Raw genomic sequence first — 24746 nt, 5'->3', positions numbered from 1 at the left:
GATATATACCCAATGACCCACACTAACTAGTCTTTGTCTCAATTTTAAGCTCGACGACACTAACAATGCAACTGCCGGCCAATGTAGTAAGAATGTAAGATCATTGATATTTTCATTATTTTACTCAAATACCCTTCACAGAACCATTGTTAGTATTGAGCAATCACTAGGTTTTGGTAGGGTGAGGTTCGCAATTATGAGGAAAGTGCGGGGGGCATATTAGGTATTGGAGGGCCAAGTCTTATCTCACGCGTGTGGGCCTTAATTAACTCACTAAATAAAAAACATGATACTTTTACTTTAAGCGTTCCCGTTAGGGCCCATTCAAAATTATGAGCATCTGAAGATTCGAGGTGCTATTTGCCTAATTACTACTTTACCCTTAACACATATCAATAACTACATTAAGAACCATTTGAAATTGATAAATCCAAAATGTGCGCTAGATTAGTTGAATTCTTATGCGCAATGTGTGGAAAATTTTGATCCTTATTAGGCAGACTGGACACACTTGTTTTTTAATCAAGAATGACATCATATAAGTTGTCAGGCCCGACACAGAAAAATTTCACTCTATGACATAGTAAGTTTGATCAAAACCTAACGTGTGACTACAACCTACGAGGGTATTGCTCAATTAAAAATCGAACTCAAGACCTCACAAATCCATACAGTTTAACCCAGAGATATTAACCAACTAATTATCACTCAAGTAATTAGGCAATTGGACACATCAATAGCAAATCCCTATGTATTCAAAAAACACACATAAGGTGGATATTACCCTTTTTAGATATAACATCATACGAGTTAAGGCCACTACAGTTTCAATCAGTATCAACCTAATCTTAGCAATTTAAAAATCAAAATTTGGTCTCACACATCCATCAAGCTTAATTTTAGTCAAATTACATATTCTACTATAATGGTCATTAATTAATAATTAATGCGATAGGCGATTCCGTAATATGGGCATCAAACGAGGGGCATTAACGTAAAGCCACCACTATATATCTTTTTGAAGCCTCATATTGTTGTTGTCTACCATTCAAAAACCCTCTCTTCTCTAACCTTTGGCATCTTCTTCTGCCATAAAAAATGGCCGCAGAAGAAGTTCTTAAGCTCTTCGATATCTACTGGTTCAAGCATGAAATCTTCTCCAATAACACACTTTTACCTCTCAATGGAACGAACCCAATTGAAGAAGAGATTCAAGAATCGAAATTTTCGCACTTGCCTAGTCTTCTAGTCAGGTCTCTCAGTGAGCAAAACTTGAGCTCCAAAGCAAGTCTTGCCTCTGATACTCTCTCGCCAACAACACCAAAGCTTCAAATTCAATCAATCGTCTGTGGAAAAGTTGTTACAGAATTTGAAACGAAAAGTGAGAAACAAGAAGATATTGAAGCACCCATTAAGCCAAAAGCGAGAGAAAGGAGAAGCGGTGGAGGAAGAAGAAACAGAGGAGGTGGAAGTAATAATAGTAAGAGCTTGACAGATCTTGAGTTTGAGGAGCTAAAAGGGTTTATGGATCTGGGATTTGTGTTTTCTGAGGAGGATAAAGATTCAAGCTTGGTTTCTATAATTCCTGGGTTGCAAAGATTGGGGAGAATATCTGGTCAAGATGAACAGAAAGCAGAGAGAAAGATTGACAAAAGTAGTATTGTTCAAAGGCCTTATTTGTCAGAAGCATGGGATGTATTGGACAGAAGAAAGGAGAGGCCAGTGCTGATTGATTGGAGAATTCCAGTTCTGGGCAATGAAATGGACATGAAAGATAATCTCAGGTTCTGGGCTCACACAGTTGCATCTACTGTCAGATAGTAATACTCAAAACACATTTTGATTTCTTGTTTGTGCTTCGCTCTCTCTATTATATATATTTTCTGGGTTTTTCTTGGTCTAGATTGTTTGGTCATTCAGGGTGCCAATTTTTATATCCTTCTCTACAAGACATGTAATTGTAAATAAGAACTGGATCTTTGTAGGGTTGGTATTCATTTGGTCAATTGTTCAGTTAAATCTTCCACTTGGTGAATGTAATGACTGGAGTTTTGACAATTCATGACCAAATCTACTTGAAACAGAGACAGAAAAGAGCGGAGAACCCACTATGAATAATTGCCACTTGTTGGAAGCTCCCACTTAAAGCAAACTGGTTTATTAGTATTTAGCAAAGAAAAAAGTGCTGTCCAACGTGATTTACACTTCTTTGACAGAATACAAACAAAGGAGAATGAGATCAGCATGTTATGAATTCAAAATCACAACTTTTGTACTGTAAAAGAAGGTTCCATCTACCAGACTCTCAACCCAGTTCTTTTACTTTGAATTTGCACCTTCCAGGATAATTACAGATAGACATTTTTAAATTGATGATGATGACTGTGATGACAAATTTGAATTCAAAGTCTAACAAAATATCTCAGTGCCTGATCAGTTAAGCATGGTGGATTTCATGGAAACTTAGCCCGAGTGTGACTCATATAACCTACCATTCTCCCACACTAGTTTCTGTCTGTTTCTGCAATTATAGGACAATATATAGGAAGAAAAGAAACCAAACATTAGGGACAGATCTTCCCATGTGTCTATGCTCTGTGTTTGTGTGGAAAATATGAAGTCAACTGACAACAACTCGATAATAAAGAATGATGGGTAATTATAAGCATTCAAACAAAAGCAAAACAAATACTGGAAGGAAGAGGTCCACCACGCAAATGAAAGGAAAAGGAGAGACTTCCAAGCTTTGATGACTTGACCACTAGTACAGATACAGAGCATTAAACTAGTATTTGATGTTAACAGCCATTAGTGCAGAAACCATTATTATTAGGCTCTAGTTTTTCATTCAGTTTGGTGAGCTATGATAACATCTCTTCACCAAGTCAGAACAAATCCACAATTTTCCCTCTTTTTTTTTCCCTCACATTGATTGCGGCTGAATGGACAAGAAAGCTTTTAAAATCTCATAGTCATATTAACGCTTGGAAGAATGTGTTCAACTAACATATCTTTGGTCTATTATTAATGACAAAACATGCCTTAGAGGAGGGCCTATTCAAAAAGAACAAATTAGCATTGCTAATTCTGTTGATAATGAGGTAGCATTTTTCCTGTAGATCATTTAGTAATCCAATTACAATATACACAGTGGAAGCCCAGTTCAATCCATATGGAGGGACATGACATGACTGATTAATCTTCAATGTTCAATGACATCTAATTACTAAAAGATGTCTTTCTATTTAGTCCAGGTTGATGATACCAGAGACAGAATGTGATGAAGTTCATGCTTACCAAACTCGATAAAACAATCTTTTGAACTGGAAATCGTCAACATAACCCAAAATCCGATATGGGAAAGACAAAATATTGCTATCTGAAATTCTAAACAAGAAACATATCTTAACTCAAAATATCCTTATAGAGGAGCTTGCCAAAACTTTAGAATCGTTAATTCTTGTTTGGTGTCCCTAATTTGTGATTGCATTAGACTTGTTAAGGATGACACCTTCGTATTTCACCTGAAACCATTTCATGGAGTCCTCCTTTGTCACCCGATGCTGAATCCCAACACGAGACTTGCACCTGTGGCGACGGCCTACACGGTATCCTGGGCGTTCAAGGACTACGTAGAAGTCCATTCCATAAATTCCAGTAGAAGGATCATACCTGAAAAACAATTAACATGTATGACGAAAAGATAAAGCAATCAACTCGGATATAGCAAAAAATTTAAAAAATGCTACCCTAAGATAATATACTAAGGGCTAAGGCACAATAAGCGATCTAGGGCAGAGGCTCATAACACAATTAGGTACAAACAGTAGGAAATGCATTTTGATCCAAAATGGAATAAAACCAAAAAATTCTCATAGGCATTAATATCTCCAGTTATTCAGTCAACGACTAGAAACTAGTTATGGAATTTGCACCTAAATGAAAGCAACAAAGAATTGCACCAAAGCAAGTGAGTGTTCATTGCTGAGTGAAGCAAGTGAGTGTTCATTGCTGAGTGATATAGATAGGGTTTTCAGAACAGCAAAGCTTACTTGATTCCCAGATCAATGTGCTCCTGAATACCAAAGCCAAAGCAGCCAGTGTCACTAAAATTTCTACGCAGCAACTCGTATTCCTTGACCTTCAACCCGCTCTCCAACAGTTGCATTGCCTTTTCACCCCTCACGGTAACATAGCAAGCAATTTTCTCGTTACGCCTGATACCAAAGGACCGAACAGTGTACCTTGCTGTAAGACAAAACACCAAACAAAATACTATGCTAAGAAATTTGAGGATGATAATGAATGACCAATATCATTCCTGAAGTTATATTCCAAGAGAAGAACTTCAATTTTATTATAAGTTGAGGTCTTACAGAAACAATCCAAATTCTACAGCCCACCATTCACCAAACAACCTGAGGCAAAAGGTCATACAGTCCCACTTCCTATGCCTCAAAAGCAAATTCAATGATATTTTCAAAATGTTGAAACTATGCAGAACTTTGATTGCAATCCTATCAGACTTAGAAGTACAGTCTCTTCCCTACTCTTCTGTAGGTACAATAATTCATGATAATCTGGGTAATCAAGACATTTTGGCAATTGCAAATTCCATCCATTGCCACAGTTTTGCCCTCATAACTTTATATTACTTTCACAACTAACCACAATACCACAACTTTAAACCATAAACAAATATAATGAACACCAATCTATATTTATTTCTCACTTGCACCCACTATGGATCCTACATTATTTTCAATAAAACAAACCGATCATAGGACCCAAATGAATTAGTCTAACAAAATCTAAATACAAAAAAACACTTACCCTTGGAGAAAACCGGTGATTGGCCACTGAGTTGTTCTAGCACCTGCCCATAGAGAGACGACATTCAAATACAATAACCTTTAAAAAAAAAAGGATTTGCGGTAGAATGCTAGTGATGGGCTGATGGCGCGGGTTAAATTACCTTGGCTGCTCTAGTGAGGCGATCTCCGCTTTCACCTACTGAGATATTCAGGACCAGCTTTTGGACCCTGATCTCCCTCATTGGGTTCGATAGCTTCTTCTCCGATGCCTGGTGCCATTTTCAAGACAAACAATAGTTAGTTGAATACACAAATACAGAATGCGAAGAAGACGAATGAAGACAAATAGAGAGAGAGAGAGAGAGAGAGCCGTTGAGAGACCATGGAATAGAGCTGCTACAGCCGCTTGGGAGGGAACAATGGAAGACGAAGTTGAAGGAACCGCCAAAATTATTAAGAGCCAATTAGGCTTTTTGAAACTCTGTTTTCACCGGAATGACGGTGTTGTCCATAATTTTGCTTGCTTTTCCACGGTCATCCGAAACGGCCTACCTTCCACTTTAGGAGACATGGCCCAACCCACGACGTGAAACGGATAAATAGTCATTGCCACATGGACCCAGCCCAATGGGCTTTGATCTGTTACCATATTTAACATAATGAGTTTGTGTGAGCACATGTGATGCAATGATGCATATAATACCGATAATATCAGTTGTTATTCTAGTTGTTGAGTTATACGCATAAGATTTAATTGTTGTTATACGTATAGGATTTAATGTGCATATGTGCATCACGTGAGACATGTGAAACCCATGAATTCATTTGAATATTGTACATCCAACCCAACAGTTACGATAACCGGGATACCAATAACTGAAATCTTAATCATTTTCGTTTATCACATAACCAAACTGAAATTGAAATTTGACCAACCGAAGGCCGAAGGGCTCAACAAACAGAGACACGGACTCTTGACCTTTTCATTTTTCCAAATCACTCAATTAAACCCATCGATTACCAAGTCCACTCTATATTGCCCATTACAAATCCATGTTATTATTGTTCGGTTGTCTCAAATCAGAAAAATAAAATTAACTGGTCTTTATAATTTGATTAAAAGTCAACTTTATTTCACTTAAACCGTCACACACAACTGAAATAGGACTTCCAACTCGATGAACTCCATCGCTCCACTCAATTGAACCAAAGCTATTACTGGAAGCCCGGTTAAGACTCTGGAATGTTATGTTCATCGCTCCACTCAATTGAACCAAAGCTATTACTGGAAGCCCGGTTAAGACTCTGGAATGTTATGTTATAGGAGAGTGTCTGGTCTTTTGCATTGAACACAAGCTTATTCGGCGAGACAACGATGGAAACATTCGCTGGAGCGTTGGCTTTAACATTGTAGACTGCGGAAGCTGGGCTACCAACATTCTTTACTACCCTCTTACGTGTGACCGAATCCGAATATGGTTCGAAAACAACAGAAAATGATGGGTAATTGAGATCTCCGGGAGTCGCTAATTTCTTTGAACACACCTCTGATCCAGCAGGCTCTCTTGTGAAAATTGAAATTTGTTCTTCATTGTATCCGATTGAGCATAAGAAACCAATGTAGTCACTCGAATCAAGATCGTAAACCAACCCTGGATTCAAGGCTCTATTGGGATCAACATGTCCTGCTCCATGAATAAAAGGTGTTGATCCTTCACCGGTAGCACTGTCTACAATGTTATTCCCGGAATTGTCTGCATTGAAAGCGGTAGTCATCAAAGCAGATTTTACAGCAGCAGGTGACCAATTCGGATACGTCTTTCTCAATAAACCGACAATACCACTAACATGTGGACAAGCCATTGAGGTACCAGAAATTATATTGAATTTAACTCTTCGTGTGTCAATGACCAAACCAGAAGGTGCAACGTCACCCGTCCAAGCAGCCAGAATATTAACACTGGGAGCTACAACGTCTGGTTTAAGAATCTCTGGTGTCACATAATTTGGACCACGACTCGAAAAGCTTGCAACCTTGGGTGCTGATGGTGAAGTTCCTATCTTCGTTCCTCGAAATACGATTGTTGCCGTTGGCATTTGATTTGATTTGATATACTTTCGAATCTCATTACCTGCAATCTGACCCACCATAGTTGCTGGTATAAGATGGGGGTTCGTCGTCACAATTTCTCCAAATCTTCTTGTGTTTGCAAGTATCATTCCAATCCCACCTGCAACCTTCACTGCATTTCCCTTCTCAACTTTATTCCTACCATCTTCATAATCACACAACACAATTTTCCCTGTAACTTTTAATGGATCTAGCTCCCCTACATAACAAAACTGACTTCCACAATCCTTAGCATGCACCAGAGGAAGCTGGAAATCAGGAAGCCGATTTCCAGAATATAAGGAAACACCGTTGAAAATTTTCCCATTACCTTAGACAACATCAGCGGGAAACTCTCTATCAATGGTGGAAGCCCCAACTGTCAAAATCCACGGAGCAATATTAACTGCTGTGAACGGACGAGGACCGGCATTCCCAGCAGCACATGAAACAATTACTCCATGCTCTGCAGCGCCAAAAGCTCCAATGGCTATAGAATCTCTATCATACGGTTAGGAAGGCCATTTGCTCCGACAGATAAAGAAATCACATCGACACCATCAGCAACTGCTTGATCTATTGCGGCGAGTAAGTCAGAGTCAAAACAGCCGTTACTCCAACATACCTTATACATAGCAATACGGGCATTAGAGGCCATTCCATGAGCTTCACCGCCTGCATACTCGTAGAAACCTGCGTTGGAGACCACAGAACCCGCGGCAGTAGACGCGCAGTGTGAGCCATGACCATTCCCGTCTCTTGGTGAATTTGGCCTGTCTGATACATTTGTAGGCCTTTCACGATAAGATACAGAACCTCTGTTAAATTTTCTTGCTCCAATGATCTTTCGATTGCAAGATGAAGAAGGGAAGTCTGGAGCCGTCTCACATATACCTTTCCATCTGTCTGGAACAGGGGACAACCCAACGTCCGAAAAACTCGGGTGTTCGGGCCAGATTCCGGTGTCCAAGACGCCAATTATGACATCATTTCCTTGATCCGTGATATTCCAAAGGCCATATATAGTCATTACTAAGGCCTAAGAAGTTAGGAGTGTGAGTGATCTGGATTTGGCGAGCTTGGTCGGGGAGGATGGAGAGTATGGCGGGGAGCTGACGGAGTTTGGCTACTTGGGAACTGGAGAGTTGAGCCGAGAAGCCATTCATGGAGAGCTCATAAGTGTAGAGGATCTTGGCTGGGTGGGAGGAGCTAGGGAGGAAGGGACTGGATGATGGAAGAATACCAGTGGTGGTGGGTGGAGAAGTAGGAAGGCTTGTGTGATTTTGAAACGTGGATAACGAAGGTTTGTGGATGGTCTGATGATGGAGTTGAGAGTGTTGGAGATGAGAGTGAGAGAAAAAGTAAGATGAAGGAGAGAACGGTGGAGAAGGCCATTGTTTCAGTTGGGGATCTACTCAGTCCATGCATGTGTATATAACCATGTCCGGGAACCTACTTGGCCACTTGTCCTCTTTCCCCTACTTGTGCATACTAATAATATAAAAACGTTTAATTTGCACGTTAATAATATATATATTGTTTGTACGTTAGCCCTCTTTTTTAAGAATATCGTTAAACCCTGCCCACTAGGCTAGGCTGTATGTACATATAATAGTCATTTCTATAATATCACATCATTCGTGATATTATAACACTTTCTCGCATGTGTGAGTTGGACAATCATACTTTCCAATACGTGAAAATTCAAAACCAATTAAGGGACAAACCCAAACATATGGACCAACTTCTCAATGGGTACTCAATATGTGAGAAACTCAAAGAAGGTTTTAACTCAATACATCTTGGATCCGATACAATCTCATAATTTGTTATTTTGTCATTCAACCCAATAAATTAACTTGTGTTGGAATATTTCATATTATTTACACGATATTCTAAAAATACTATCCAAAAACAACTTTTTGTTTAGTAAGTACAATATATTGATAAAAAAACAAAAAAAAGTACAATATATTGATTGCCCTTTCGTATGTGCAACATTCTTTTGATTTGACTTCAGGTCATGGATCCTCGTCTCACCTCCTCCTGAATATTTATAAAGAGTTATGTGAGCTTGGTGTATGACCCTGCGTGGGCTTAGTTTGCACCTCCTCTGCGTGGAGCCTGTTTACACCTGTATTTTCATAGGCTTGATATGGTGGTGTGTCGTATATCGTATTTGTATTTGTACTAAAAAAAAAACATTTCTTTTGATAAATAAGGTGTGGTGGGTTTATCCAAAGTGTTCATCAAATCATCAAAATGAGCTATTATGGAAAAAAGAAATAATAACCATAGCCAACTACTCCCGTTGCACCTGCCTATAATCGGGCTACAATATTAAATTAGTAGCATTTCAGAATGGAAAGAAAAAGAAAAAAAAAATAATTGTGAAGGCAGATCTGAATCTACCAAATAATGGTGTTGTCGTCATTGGTATTATTATTAGCAATGTGCAATGGGTAAGTCAAGAAAGGATGCTAAATAAAATAAAAAGCAAATAAAAAACTCACTTAATTTATTGGAGAACCACGAGTAACTTAGATAACATTCATGTGTGTAATATCTCATAAAGATTTTGAGTTCGAGCCTTCCCATCCCCTTCTCCTATAATAAAAAAAAAGAAAAAAAATTATTGGATCCACCATATGAGGCGTGCTTGTTTTTTAAGTTGTAGTGTCTCGGCCATCAAACAAAGTCATGTACGTAGTATGAACAAATAACTTTTTTTTATACTTAGAAAAAAAAAATTAATGAACCTTTCCAAATATATGCTTGTCAAAGAAAAGTATGCAATTTAATATCTTTTTTTTTGGATAAATCCAATTTTAAGTATTTGACAAGTATCCGGAATATGCGTGGGTTTATTTTCACATTTTTTTGGTGTCGATAATTATTTTTTATTGTTAACAAGCGTCATGTGTTAAATCAATTATTATTTATAGAATTGTCTATTTATGAGTGTCTGCGAGTTCCACCTGGGAAAACATTAACATAAGGGGCAAGATTTTGTAAATGTAGAATATATTGTTTATGCACTACAAGTTGGCGAAGTGTGTGTGGATGACGTGATTTTTATTAATATTGCATCGCAAGATTAGGGATGTGCACTCGATCTTTTGGCTAAGATCGAGCACGCATGTGGTCCGTACAACAAAAATCGAATTTGGCTTGCTTATACTTATTAATTATTATCAAACAGAAAGTTCAGATGTGATCCTTTCTTTTTCCGAACTTTGACGTACATTTTCTTCAACTTTCTTTTATACGCATATCAAACCCCACTGCATCATTATTATTATATCCATGCGTATGTGCGTATAAACCGACACTTTTACTATTTACCATATCCATGCGTATGTGTGTGTGTATATCTATATGCACGTAGCATAGCATATTAAGATGATAAGGTCAAATACATGCGTTGGGTTTTGCTCTCACTTACCTTATCATTAAATTAACAAAATTTATACACATTGGCTTGAAGATCCAAGTTTAGATTTATATCGAATGTTCTAAAAAGCAAACATGGTTTCGATTAAAAAAAGAAAAAGAGAGAGAGCTGCTCTAAAATACTTCAAAAAGGTCAGCTTTATTTTACTTCAGGAATGTAACATCCGTTCATGACACCAAATAGAAATCTAGCGAATGAAAGGCCAGAGAGTGATCTACTAAATTGAAGAAAACACACATCGAGTACTTGAGACATTAAATGGAAGCTTTTGGTCCTTCACTCCACCTAACAGCAATAGGACTTCTCACTTTGTGAACTCCATCGCTCCACTCAATTGAACCAAAACTTGCTGAGCTCTTTTTTAAAGAAGCCCACTTAAAACTTGTGAATCTAATATTGTAGGAGAGTGCTTGGTTTACTGCATTGAACACTAGCTTCTTCGGCGAGACGCGAACATCAACATTTTCTGGGGCGTTCACTTTAACTTTGTAGACTGCACCAGCTGAACTACCAACATTCTTCACTATCCGTTTATATCTAACTTTATCCCAATCAGATTCAAAAACTACGGAGAATGATGGATAGTTGAGATCGCCAGGATTAGCTAATTTCTTTACACATACCTCTGATCCGGCTGGCTCCCTCGTGAAAACTGAAATTTGTGTTTCATTGTATCCGATTGAACATAAGAAAGCAATGTAGTCACTTGAATCAAGATCGTAAACCAATCCTGGATTTAGAGCTCTGTTAGGATCAATATGTCCTGCTCCATGGATAAAAGGTGTTGATTCTTCACCAGTAAAAAGATCTATAATGTTCTTCTCGGAGTTGTCTACATTGAAAGTAGTAGTCATCAAAGCTGACTTCACAACAGCAGGGGACCAACTGGGATATGCATTTCTCAATAAACCAGCAATACCACTAACATGTGGGCAAGCCATTGAAGTGCCAGATATTATATTGAAACCAGAAGGTCCGTCATCACCAGTCCAAGCGGCTAAGATTTGAACACCAGGAGCTATAACGTCCGGCGTAAGGATCTCTGGTGTTATCATATTTGGACCACGACTTGAAAAAATTGCAACCTTGGGAGCTGGTGGTGAAGAAGTTCCGATTACCGTTCCACGAAATGCGATTGTCGCTGTTGGATTTTCATCTGATCTGATATACTCTCGAATTTTGTTGCCTGCAATTTCCCCTACCATGGTTGTCGGTATAAGATAAGTTGATGCAGTAAGTATTTCTCCATATCCATTTGCAAGTGCAAGTATCATTCCCAACCCACCGGCAAGTTTCACTGCATCTTCCTTCTCAACTTTATTCTCCAAATCATTCCTTGCATCTCCATAATCACATAACACAATCTTCCCTTCAACTTTTAATGGATCAAGCTGCCCCCTTCCATAACAAAACTGACTTCCGCAATCCCCAGCATACACTAAAGGAAGCTTGAAATCGGGAAGAGGATTTCCAGAATACAAGGAAACACCATTTAATATTTCTCCATTTCCAAGGGCTGCATCAGCTGGAAACTCTCTGTCAATGGTGGAAGCTCCGACTGTTAAAATCCAAGGTGCAGTATTAACAGCTGTGTATGGTCCAGGACCAGAGTTCCCAGCAGCACATGAAACAACAACACCATGTTCTGCAGCACCAAAAGCTCCTATGGCTATAGGATCCTGATCATAGGGATTAGCATAGTCAGCTCCAACAGATAAAGAAATCACGTCGACACCATCCGCGATTGCTTGATCTATTGCAGCAAGCAAATCAGTGTCAAAACAACCTGTGCTCCAGCATACTTTATAGACAGCAATACGGGCTCTAGCGGCCATTCCATGAGCTTCGCCATATGCATATTCATAGAAGCTCGCATTAGGAACCACGGAACCAGCTGCAGTAGATGCACAGTGTGAGCCATGACCATTGTCATCTCTCGGTGAATTTAGCCTCTCTGAAACATCTATATGCCTTCCAAGATTAGATACCAAGCCTTTATTAAAGATTCTAGCACCGATGATCTTTCGATTGCAAGCTGATGCTGGGAAGTCAGGAACCGTCTCGCATATACCTTTCCACCTATCCGGAACAGGGGACAAACCAGAGTCCGAAAAACTCGGGTGTTCGGGCCATATTCCGGTGTCCAACACCCCTATTATGACATCATCACCATGATTGGAGCTCTTCCAAAGGCCGTAATCATCAGTAAGTCCTAGAAACTTAGGCGTGTGAGTGATTTGGAGTTGGCGAATTTTGTCAGGGAGGACGGAGAGGATGCTAGGGAGGTGACGCAGTTTGGCTACTTGTGCATTGGTGAGCTGAGCAGAGAAGCCATTCATGGCACGCTCATAAGTGTAAAGGATCTTGGCTGGGTGCGAGGAGGGAGGAAGGGAGTGGATAATGGAGGCATACCATTGCTGGTGTGTGGAGAACAAAGAAGGCTTATGTGATCTCGCCACGTGGACAATGAAGGTCTGTAGACTGTCCGATGATGAATCTGAGATTGTTGGAGATGCAAGTGAGAGAAAAAGGAAGATGGTAAAGGAGAAAACAGAGGAGACCGTCATGATTTGAGATTGGGGTGTACTCACTACTCTGTCCATGTTGTGGTGCTTATAACGATGTCCGGGGGTTCTATTTTTTTCCCATAGTTGAAGGTTTTTTATTCAAATCTTATAAAAAAACATTACAGATCCATATCTACATACATATATACTAACATAGATTATTAAAAACAAGGTGGATTTATTTGACCATTAGGACCATCAATGCATGTGTGCAGAATCAATTACGCAAATTCTTATTGTACTAATTATAAGGGTGTATAATAGTCTTTTGCATATTAAAACTAATTATGTTCGAGGAAGAATAATCATTCTCATGCAAACCAAATGCCTTGTTACTCTTTCTAGAAATATTGCTCATCATCTAGTCTAAATTCCTTGAACATTTCTACCAATCTGTGAGACAAGGTCATCTCAGCCTTCCCCACCTTCTCAAATCTCAACCTCCTCTTCTATGTGCGACCGTCTTCTCAAGTGTTTCTACAAGGGGCGGCCCAGGACACATGTTTTATTATTAATCTTTTTTATTGTTTACTGACGAGATTCCCCTTGGCCACCTCTCAGCAGACAAGGAAATGGCCAAACTTGGTTGTTGGCATAAATGGTTGTGCCAATTTTATAATTCTGCTACCCCAGCAAGGGGTTATCCTTATCCACCCAAGATCGATCTTGAGCTTTTGGTTTTTAATCCCACAGGGATGGCCCGGATGGGAGTGGAGGAATGATATATCAAAAAAAAATCACGCCACTAGCAACATTTCTATATATGAAATTATTTCTAAATTAACTCCTTACCCCCCTTACCATAGAAGCCCTTTGAGATATGATTTTTTTAAAAAAATCATAAATATATAGTGTGTTCAACATAATAGATCCAACGATATATTATTTGTTAATATGAAAAAGTATAACAATTAGACATTATTTGATATAAACTCAAAACATATGATGTTTCGATCGTGTTAAATTTAATTGAATTTCGAACAAAAAAATAATTTATGATTTGATTCGTTTGACCAAATATTACATATTTAACTTTTTGCCGGGATCTATTTTATTCTTAGCCCTTTTATTTGTCACGTGATTTTAATCTTTTTAGGCACATGGAAGAAATAAACAAAACCCAAAGGAAACTGCACGTGACACACAACTCGGATGCATCATATCTTCTATCAAGAAAAATCTGCAAAACTTAAAAACAAATTAATGTGTCATGTGATGAGAAGTAATAATCAAATAGGACCTTTCACTTAATTAATTCGATCTCATGAGGCAAGAATCCGCTAATTATTGTTTTAAGTATACAACCTCTTGTTTATGTCCAAGCCAAGCGTAAGAGGTACAATAATTAATCCCTAAAAAAATATTAATCCCTTTTTTTTTTTTTATTTATAAAGGTGCAAAATTTTATTAAAGATAGATATACGGTACAGAAACTAAAAGAATAGCTAAACGGTACACTTTGAGTAAAATAACAAAGTCCACAATTGGACCCATGAAACATAAGAACGGCCCAACAAACTGAAGAGCCCAAATAACAATCCAAGAAGCCCGTGGAAAAGACTAAGGAGAAGTCCAGTACAGTTATCCACAGAAATTTGGGGTGATGAAGTCCATACCCCAAATTCTATCATTTCGGGTTTCAAACGGATATTTTTCTGTTTTCAAGAGTATTTTTGTAATTTTTCATTCTATGTTTTAGTTCCTATTTGAGTTGTAATCGGTCCTAGTGATCATCATCTTTCATTCTATCGAATATATCAAAACATTAAAGAGTTTTCTCTTAAATTTTTGATGGATTCCAACGTGTGTTTGATCAAAAATTAATAAGCTTGTTTCTTTCTGTCCAGATTGTCCAGATGCAGGCAGCAAACATCATCAACCAGCTAGACTTTCCGCTGAGAGGAATCTAGCTGAGGCGTAGGAGGGCCATTCATTGAATAAAGAGACTATAGAGATGGGCAGACAGCAACAGGTACCCCACCAACTAAAAACTCTTTTTACCATCAGTCCGACAAAAGGAAAGCCAATAATGGCACAACCAATTAAATTAACATAACGGCCAAGATTTATATACATGGAATTATTTCTCTTTTATATTGATGGTTATGCACTTATGCCCAGGCCAATAATGTCACAACCAATTAAATTAACATAATGTGACAATCAATGACAGGTGACTCGATTGGTAATTGACTGGGTTAGGCATATATACGTTTAATGTTCAATTTCAATGAAAAACATATTTTTTAACGGTATTTCAAAAAAAATAAAAATAACATAACGGGTCAAGGGTGGAGTTGGGCCGTTGACTTGGGTGGAAAGATGAATGTTAGTCATGCTCTCTCACTAGAATGACATAAAATCACACATATATTTACCATGGGCTTGTATGACATGCGTAGTTTGTGTACTAGTACATAGATCTAATGAGTTTACCCATTGTGCATCGTAAAGATAGTGGCTAAGGATCCCATGGTACACCAAAAAAAAAAACATAACGACAAAGATTTATATATATATGAAATTATTTCTCTATAATGTTGTTATGCTAGGATTTGATTCTATAGAGTTTACAATTCATATCTAATTGTAGAGAAAAAGTCTGACAAATTTAAAACTAAAAAAGCAAATTAAATTTAAAATTAAAAAAAAATTAAAATGTGGTGTGATGTGACACATCTCCCAAATCATTATATTCAAATTGTAAACTCTACAGTTTTAATCGAATTGTGGAGCCCCCAAATCCATTATATATGCTCGTGTCCAAGTGTGTGTGGGGATGACTTGAGATTTTATTAATATTACATCCCAAGATTAGGGATGTACAATAATGTCTTTTTCCAATCGCATGTGGAAAACACAAATCGAATTTCACCTGCTTCTACTTGCTATCAAACCGAAAATTCAGACGTGACTTCATTTTTCCAAACTTTGACATACATTTTCTTGAACTTCCTATGTTTTTTGTTCTTATAGTTTCTTCATGCATGTGTTGCACATTCAGGCACAAAAATAAACACACTTCTTTTGTTATATCCATGTGTGTGTATATATATATGTGTGTGTATCCAACATGGGCATTTGGTCGAACATGCACGTAGCGTACCATATTAAGATACTATAGTCTAATATATGAGATGATGTGCATGGATGGACGTTTCCTGTGAAATACTGATAAGTACAACCTACTTACCTACTTAACATGTAATATATATTATAAATATGCAATCTAATATATTCAAGCAGCTCAAGTTAGAACACCAAAGTACATCTACCATATTTTTTTTAATAATTATATTTTGATTTAACTTATTTGTTATTGTTATTAAATATTCTTTATTTATATATAGGTGTATGCAAACAACTCCGCATGTTGAGACCATACATGCATAATTACTATACGTGTCCTTCTACATTACTGGAAGCACACTTGTGGCCATATAGTTTGGCCCAATTTACCATGTTGTTATTGGGGAATATTCTATGCGAGTCGATTTGATGACCCGAGTTTAGGCATATGTTTGATGACTAAATGATAAATTGTATGGTGTTATAGTTCTCAGTTACTACAAAAAGAGTATAAAAAATACTTCAAAATAGTCAATTTTATTTCACTTTGGGAATGTAACATCCCATGCATGACACCAAACAGAAATCTAGTGATCGAAAGGCAAAGAGAGAGATACTTTATTGAAGAAAACACACACTGAGCACTTGAGACATATTAGATGGAAGCTTCTGGTTCTTAAGTCCACATAACAGCAATAGGACTTCTCACTTTGTGAACTCCATCGCTCCACTCATTTGAACCTGCAAAACTTGCAACTGAGCTGTTGAAACTTGAGAATTTGATATTGTAGGAGAGTGCTTGGTTTATTGCATTGAACACAAGTTTATTCGGCGAGACATGAACGACAACATTTTCTGGAGCATTCACTTTAACTGTGTAGACTGCACGAGTTGAACTGCCAACCTTCTTCACCACCCGCTTATATTCAATTTGATCCCGATCAGATTCAAAAACGACAGAGAATGATGGATAGTTGAGATCGCCGGGACTAGCTAATTTCTTCGCACATACCTCTGATCCAACAAGCTCCCTTGTGAAAACTGAAATTTGCGATTCATTGTATCCGATTGAACATAAGAAAGCAATGTAGTCACCTGAATCAAGATCGTAAACCAATCCTGGATTTAGAGCTCTATCAGGATCAACATGTCCCGCTCCATGGATATAAGGTACTAATTCTTTACCACTAAAACGATGTTCTTCCCTGAGTTGTCTACATTGAAAGCAGTGGTCATCAAAGTTGACTTCACAACAGCAGGTGACCAATTGGGATACGTATTTCTCAATAAACCAGCAATACCACTAACATGTGGGCAAGCCATTGAGGTGCCAGATATTATATTGAAACCAGAAGGTCTATCATCACTAGTCCAAGCGGCTAAGATTTGAACACCATGAGCTATAACGTCCGGCGTAAGGATCTCTGGTGTTATCATATTTGGACCACGACTTGAAAAAATTGCAACCTTGGGAGCTGGTGGTGAAGAAGTTCCAATTACCGTTCCACAAAATACGATTGTCGCTATTGGATTTTCGCCTGATCTGATATACTCTTGAATTTTGTTGCCTGCAATTTTCCCTACCATGGTTGTCGGTATACGATAAGTTAATGCAGTAAGTATTTCTCCATATCCTTTTGCAAGTGCAAGTATCATTCCCAACCCACCCGGCAAGTTTCACTGCATCTTCCTTCTCATCTTTATTCTCCAAATTATTACTTGCATCTCCATAATTACATAACACAATCTTCCCTTTAATTTTTAATGGATCAAGCTGGCCGGCCTTGATAACAAAACTGACTTCCGCAATCCCCAGCATACACTAAAGGAAGCTTGAAATCGGGAAGAGGATTTCCATAATACAGGGAAACACCATTTAATATTTCTCCATTTCCAAGGACTGCATCAGCTGAAAACTCTCTATCAATGGTGGAAGCTCCGACTGTTATAATCCATGGTGCAGTATAACAGCTGTGAATGGTCCAGGACCAGCGTTCCCAGCAGCACATGAAAAAATAACACCATGTTCTGCGCACCAAAAGCTCCTATGGCTATAGGATCCTGATAATAGGGTCTAGAAGAGCTATCTCCAACAGATAAAGAAATCACGTCGACACCATCTGCGATTGCTTGATCTATTGCAGCAAGCAAATCAGTGTCAAAACAACCTGTGCTCCAGCATACTTTGTAGACAGCTATCCTGGCTCTAGAGGCCATTCCATGAGCTTCGCCATATGCATATCCATAATAGCTCGCGTTCAAGACCACAGAACCAGCTGCAGTAGATGCACAGTGTGAGCCGTGACCATTGTCGTCTCTCGGTGAATTTAGCCTCTCTGATATATCCATAGGCCTTCCATGATGAGATAATTATTTGGCTACTTGTGCATTGGTGAGCTGAGCAGAGAAGCCACTCATGGAACGTTCGTAAGTGTAAAGTATCTTGGCGGGTTGCGAGGGGGGAGGAAGGGAGTTGATGAAGGAGGTATACCATTGGTGGTGTGTGGAAACAGAGAAGGTTTGTGTGATCTCGCCACATGGACAATGAAGGTCTGTAGACTGTCCGATGATGAATCTGAGATTGTTGGAGATGCAAGTGAGAGAAGAAGGAAGATGGTGAAGGAGAAAACAGTGGATACCGCCATAATTTGAGATTGGGATCTACTCAGTACTCTGTCCATGCATGTTGTTGTGTTTATAACGACGTCCATGGGCCTATTTTTCCATATTTAATTATAGTTAGTTGTTCCCTTTACAAAAATGATAACGATTTTAGATATTCCAAATATGACGTGGCAAGTAATCAGTGAATTTGTATAGTCCCTTGCATTTAAGTTGAAAATAAAGTAAATTATTCATTGTGTGACAAATCATATTTGTTATATTAATTTTTGGGATCTCTAACTACCAAAGTTACTCACTTAATCATATAAAAATTACATATTTGTTATAGCGAATCCTTGCTATACAAACCACTTGAGTGATCGCGTAGTGATGAATCTTTCTGAGGCCAAATTGTATGGACTCAAAAGGTCATCATTTGTCGAAAATGACAAATTTGTATTGTGTCATTTTCGAGTAAAAAAAAATCATTGCTATACATGAATATCTACACACGTTTATAATAATATAAATCATTAAAACGTACGTGGTGGATTTATTTTACCATTAGGACAACGCATGCATGTGTAGTAGCATTCAATTGCACCAATGCCAATTGTAATAATTGATTTCATCGTTGTGGAACATTCTGGCCACTAGGATGATCTGTCGATGTGTTTTTATGTCATCGAATGTGTCAGAATTTTACTGCACCAATCTGTCTACTCTAAATTGTCGTATGTTAATATTTACTGTACTATTATATATAAAATGAATTATTAGCCTCAGAATTTTGTACTACTATGTGTAGCTGCTTTCTTGCTCTAATTATTTGGAATGCACTTTTCTTTATTCAAGGCCTACCTTGGTTCCACGCTAGCTAGGCTCTCTCTATTACTCAAGTGGACTTGAGCTTTATTATCAAAGTCTTATCTTTCTCTACAATTCAACCTGGCCCATCTTCTTCATATATAAGTTCAACATATTGTTTAATATATTTAATCACATCATCTAGAGGTAACCGTTGGTTACAAGTTTAAATTTATTCATAGCCGTTGTAATATCTCGGTTGAATGAATGAAGATTTAACCACATCTCTCTCATCTTCTTCTCTGATCTCTTTATCTCCTTCTACTTCCGCATAAATATTTTTAAAGTCAAAATAAAATATAATAAAAGAACGCGCATACTCTATAATTTTGTAATGTTGTAAATAGCTATGAATTTTTTTTTCAGAGGCACTGCCTTCGGACCCCCATCAAGTTTTGGTAGTCAGATCACATCAATTCTTAACCACAGGTAATCCAATGTGTTCATCAAATCTTCAAACGAGATCTTATGAAAACTAATAATAGCTAAGTATTCTCGTTGTGCCGTCATATATTATTATTCTGTTATTACACTATATAATTTGAACAAAGATATGGAAGGAAAAAAAAAAAGGCAAATCTTTTTTTTTTAATAGGAAGACAGAAACTTCATTAATTTGAATGAAGAAGAAACACTGTCATAGACTCATAGTTGACAGAACTCAAGATGAAATCGGAGGAGCATTTCCAGGGCTATTGAAGGTAACAGATTTCCTAGCAAGAGCATGCGCCACCCTATTACGTACATATCCAATGAGTGAAGTGGAAGAAGACAAGACGGCAAAAGAGATCTGATATCATCCACCATATGATCTGAATACTACTGTTGATGTTGTTTTTTTTTTTTTAATTATTATTATTAACATTATTTGTCATGCACAATTGGTAAGTCAAGAAAAGGTGTCCGTCTTCAATTTAAAAAGAAATTAAGCTGATAACTTAATTAATTCGACCTCGTCTCCTCATGCTTCACGCAAATTGTTATTTTTATGGATTTTTTTTTCTTTTCTTTTGAATGACGACTGACGAGATTCTTGGCAAATTTGGTTTCTAGTGCATAAAGATTTGTGCCAATTTTATAAAAATACTGCTTGTCATTTACAAATCTTAAATACCATTAAAAATTTAAATCAACTTTTTCTTTTTTGAAAGGAAAATTTAAATCAACTTGTTTGATCAATAATGACCATTAATTATACATATGATGGGTCGACAAAAGTAGACCCAAAATAATGTCACAAGCAATTAAATTAATGGCACGAGCGGTGATAGCCCAGCTATATGTTATACATCCAATATCAATCTTGAGGTTTTGGTTTTGAATCCGAACAATGCTACATACTCTCAATTTATAACATTCATTTTCCCTTAATTCTACGTGTCACGTGTGATTTTCATTAATTATAATTAATATATATGTAAGGCTGATTTAATATCAACTATTGAAGTGAGTTTATCCAAGTTAGATAGTAAAAATACATCGGTTGCACACAAAAGATAGAAAAATCGAATCTACATGACATGTGACATTATTTTATTTTATTGATCTTAGACGAGATAGTACAAAGATACTTCACTTAGTCACCCAAATTCTACTCAAATTGAATCTTTTAGTCCTTCGTTCCACTGGACAGCAATTGCGCTCCTGACACGATGAACTCCATCGCTCCACTCAATTGAACCAAAACTTGTTAAGGTATTACTGAAGGAACCCCGCCCAATACTTGAGAATCTTATCTGGTACGAGGCTGTCTTGGTTTTGTTATCAAACACAAGTTTACGCGGTGAGACATTGACAACAACATTTTCCGGGGCGATCACTTTTACTCTATAGACTGCAGAAGCTGAGCTGCCCACATTCTTCACAACCCTCTTGTAATTAACCACATCCCCATCCGACTTGAAAACAATAGAGAATGCTGGATAGTTCAGATCACCGGGACTGACCAATTTCCTTGCACAAGCATCAGGACTAGCAGGCTCTCTTGTGAAAATTGCAATTTGCTTGGGACCATATCCAATAGAGCAAAGGAATGCGATGTAATTACTTGAATCAATGTCATAAACCAATCCTGGATCCATAGCTCTATTAGGATCAACATGTCCCGCTCCGTGAACAAAAGGTGTTGAATCTTCGCCTGTAGCAAGATCTGTAATGTTTTTCCTTGAATTGTCTAGATTGAAAGCTGTAGTCATCAAAGCAGATTTCACAGCAGCTGGTGACCACTTTGGATATGCCTTTCGTAGTAAAGCAACAATACCACTAACGTGTGGACAAGCCATGGAGGTACCGGAAATTATATTAAACTCAACTCTCCTTGAATCCATGTTCCAATTTGATGGTCCAGAGGCACCTGTCCAAGCTGCCAAGATACTAACACCAGGGGCTATAACATCTGGTTTAAGAATAACTGGTGTTATGTAGTTTGGGCCGCGACTAGAAAAGACTGCAACCTTCGGAGCTGGTGGCGATGAAATCCCAGTTACAGTTCCATGAAACACAATTGTCGCTGTAGGATTTTGATCCAATTTGATATAATCTCGAATCTGATCACCGACAATCTGACCCACCATTGTAGAAGGTAAGATATGCGGTTCTGCAACTACCTTTTCTCCTTCTGCTTCTGTGTTTGCAACTATCATGCCCAGCCCACCTGCAACTTTTACTATGTTTCCCTTCTCAACTCTTGACATCTTTATTGGACCTCCATTGTCACATAAAACAATCTTTCCTTTAACTTTCGTTGGATCGAGGTTCCCCTTATGACAATACCTATTCCCACAATCACCAGCATAAACAAGAGGCAGCTTGAAATCAGGCAGTGGATCGCCAGAATATAACGAAACACTATTGAAAATTCTCCCATTTCCAAGGACTACATCAACTGGAAAGTCTCGGTCGATTGTTGAAGCACCAACTGTTAGAATCCATGGAGCAATATTAACAGCTGTTCGCGGACCAGGACCAGTGTTTCCTGCAGCACATGACACAATAACACCGCGTTCTACTGCGCCAAAAGCTCCAATGGCTATTGAATCTTTATCATATGGATCAGAGTATCCTCTAGTTCCAACAGATAAAGAAATCACGTCAACACCATCCGCGATTGCTTGATCCATTGCTGCAAGTATATCCGAGTCAAAACAACCTTTGCTAAAGCATAATTTGTAGAGAGCAATTCGTGCTTTCGAGGCCACGCCACGAGCTTCTCCATATGCATATCCGTTGAAACTTGCATTGGAGGCCTTAGAACCAGCCGCAGTGGATGCACAATGCGTGCCATGACCTTCCCTGTCTCTCGGCGACACGACTTCATTTGATTCAGTTATTGGTCTTCCGAGATAAGATTCATGGCCTTTGTAAAATGTTCTCGCACCGATGAGCTTCCGATTGCAAGCCGAAGCTGGAAAATCCGGTGCTGTCTCGCATTTACCTTTCCACCTGGCCGGAACAGGGGACAAACCGGCATCTGAAAAACTTCGGTGTTCTGGCCAAATTCCAGAATCTATGACTCCTATTATAACGCCATCGCCATGATTGGAGTTCTGCCAAAGGCCGTAACTATCATTGAGGCCTAAAAAGCTAGGAGTTCGAGTGGTTTGGAGATGGCGTGCCCGGTCAGGGATTACAGAGAGTATACCAGGGAGTTCACGCAATTTGGCTACCTGTGAATTGGTAAGGGGAGCTGAGAAGCCGTTAATGGCAAGTTCATAGGTGTATAAGATCTCGGCGGAGTGAGTGGAGGGAGGGAGGGATTGGATGATGGAGGTATACCAGTGGAGGTGACTGGAAAATAACCTAGGTTTGTGTGATCTAGAAACGTGGACAATATATGTTTGTCGATGGTCCGATGATGGGTTTGAGAGTGCTGTAGGGGTGAAAGAGAGAAACAGGAAGATGATGGAGGAAACAATGGAGACAGCCATGGTTAGTAAAAGCTTTTGAAGAAACTATTTTCATTGAGTTGAAAGATGTTTACAGACAAGCTATATACAAGTCTCTCCATGACAGAACGTCTGCCGAACACGGTACAAATCAATCTGACAATATGAACGTTGAACAGCTATAAGATACAGGCTTTACAGAGTTTCTTGAGATGAGAGTATCTCATTTGAAATTGTATAGATATGGGCCTATAATGGATTGCTTTGGTTATGACTTCTTGGGCCTCTAGGTGATGGACTTGGGCTTCCCTTATTAGTTACTAGCAGACTTGTGGCGCTTATAAAAATGTTCAGCAGGAACTATTCTTCCATATTTTAATACTGTAGTGCAAGTTACGTGATTAGTAGGCGGTAAATTTTAATTAATTAATGAGGATGTACAAAAGTTAGACAAAAAATAATTATTGGGTAAATGTCATTTTTCATCACTAAAAATATCTTTGTGATTATCAGTCAACAACAAAAGGACCTTTTAATTAACACCACTAGCAACATTTCTATATATTCTATCAAAAAAATACTTCTAATTTGTGTCATCACATCCGTTTGCACATAAGTTTTTAAATTTTTTTTAATACAAAGGGAGGGGAGGGGAGGGGAGGCTCGAACTCGAGACCTTATGAGACATAAATAAGTTGGACAAATTAAGCCCAACACTTAAGCAAAATGATATTATTTCAATAAGCATCAAACTCATGACTTTCTAACTCCATATGATTCTGTATATTGTTTCGCTTTTACAGGTTGTCCAATAGTGTTGAAGACGTGAGCATTCATATAATTAATCATGCCAATAACCCTCCTCTGTTGTAGCGGACTACAATCACAAAATATGCATGATTAATTAGTTGGTACATGTGTACAACCATTCACCCAAGAAAAGAAAAGAAACAAACATCTCATATGCATGATTAATTAGTTGGTACAACCACTCGCTTTGTACCTTGCACTTGAAGCCCAGGAAGAATGGGCCTAGCCCCAAGTCAGCTCATGCCTTGGGCTTGGGGTGCGAATGGACAATCTAGCCCTTGCCACACGGACTAAACCCAATGAGCCTGATAAGTGTCCAACGCCTTAATGCCCCCAAGGGTTGCAGTTAAGCTCAAGTGCTTAACAGCTATTTTTATATAAAAAAAATGAGATTAACTTAAGCTTAATTAACAAACTGGACTCAAACTTGATCCCAAAACTCAGGTTAAGAGCAATTGTGAGATTAATAAAAGTATGCTCTTAATTACAATTTACAATTAGACACATTGATCAATATGAAATTTTGATGATTCTGAGACGTTCATGCTGGTTTTGCAAAATTATTGT

The 24746-nt window shown here is 38.1% G+C and overlaps 4 protein-coding genes and 2 pseudogenes across 4 annotated transcripts; 1 reads left to right on the top strand and 5 right to left on the bottom strand.

Moving 5' to 3' along the window:
* The first annotated feature begins 1033 nt into the window (after positions 1–1033).
* Positions 1034–2058, top strand: LOC119982695. The gene has a single exon (XM_038826194.1). The coding sequence runs from the start codon at positions 1099–1101 to the stop codon at positions 1819–1821; it is 723 nt and encodes a 240-aa protein (XP_038682122.1). The 5' UTR covers positions 1034–1098; the 3' UTR covers positions 1822–2058.
* A 1218-nt stretch (positions 2059–3276) lies between these two features.
* LOC119982994 (60S ribosomal protein L11-like) lies at positions 3277–5276 on the bottom strand. The gene is made up of 5 exons (XM_038826628.1): positions 5196–5276; positions 4976–5083; positions 4834–4876; positions 4053–4248; positions 3277–3672 (listed from the first exon to the last, which is right to left on the bottom strand). Exons 1-5 carry the CDS (start codon positions 5196–5198, stop codon positions 3474–3476), a joined length of 549 nt encoding a protein of 182 aa, XP_038682556.1. The 5' UTR covers positions 5199–5276; the 3' UTR covers positions 3277–3473.
* Positions 5277–6044: 768 nt separating this feature from the next.
* On the bottom strand, positions 6045–8319 carry LOC119982627 (annotated as a pseudogene).
* Positions 8320–10455: 2136 nt separating this feature from the next.
* Positions 10456–12947, bottom strand: LOC119982313 (subtilisin-like protease SBT1.4). The gene has a single exon (XM_038825615.1). It carries the CDS (start codon positions 12943–12945, stop codon positions 10633–10635), a length of 2313 nt encoding a protein of 770 aa, XP_038681543.1. The 5' UTR covers positions 12946–12947; the 3' UTR covers positions 10456–10632.
* A 3743-nt stretch (positions 12948–16690) lies between these two features.
* Positions 16691–18659, bottom strand: LOC119982626 (annotated as a pseudogene).
* A 2325-nt stretch (positions 18660–20984) lies between these two features.
* Positions 20985–23696, bottom strand: LOC119981723 (subtilisin-like protease SBT1.4). Its single transcript, XM_038824834.1, has one exon. It carries the CDS (start codon positions 23409–23411, stop codon positions 21081–21083), a length of 2331 nt encoding a protein of 776 aa, XP_038680762.1. The 5' UTR covers positions 23412–23696; the 3' UTR covers positions 20985–21080.
* Between the last annotated feature and the right edge of the window lie 1050 nt (positions 23697–24746).

This window comes from Tripterygium wilfordii, chromosome 17 (assembly GCF_013401445.1).
Source record: "Tripterygium wilfordii isolate XIE 37 chromosome 17, ASM1340144v1, whole genome shotgun sequence".
In the NCBI taxonomy this organism is placed as follows: domain Eukaryota; kingdom Viridiplantae; phylum Streptophyta; class Magnoliopsida; order Celastrales; family Celastraceae; genus Tripterygium; species Tripterygium wilfordii.
This window is presented reverse-complemented; position numbering and strand designations above follow the sequence as displayed.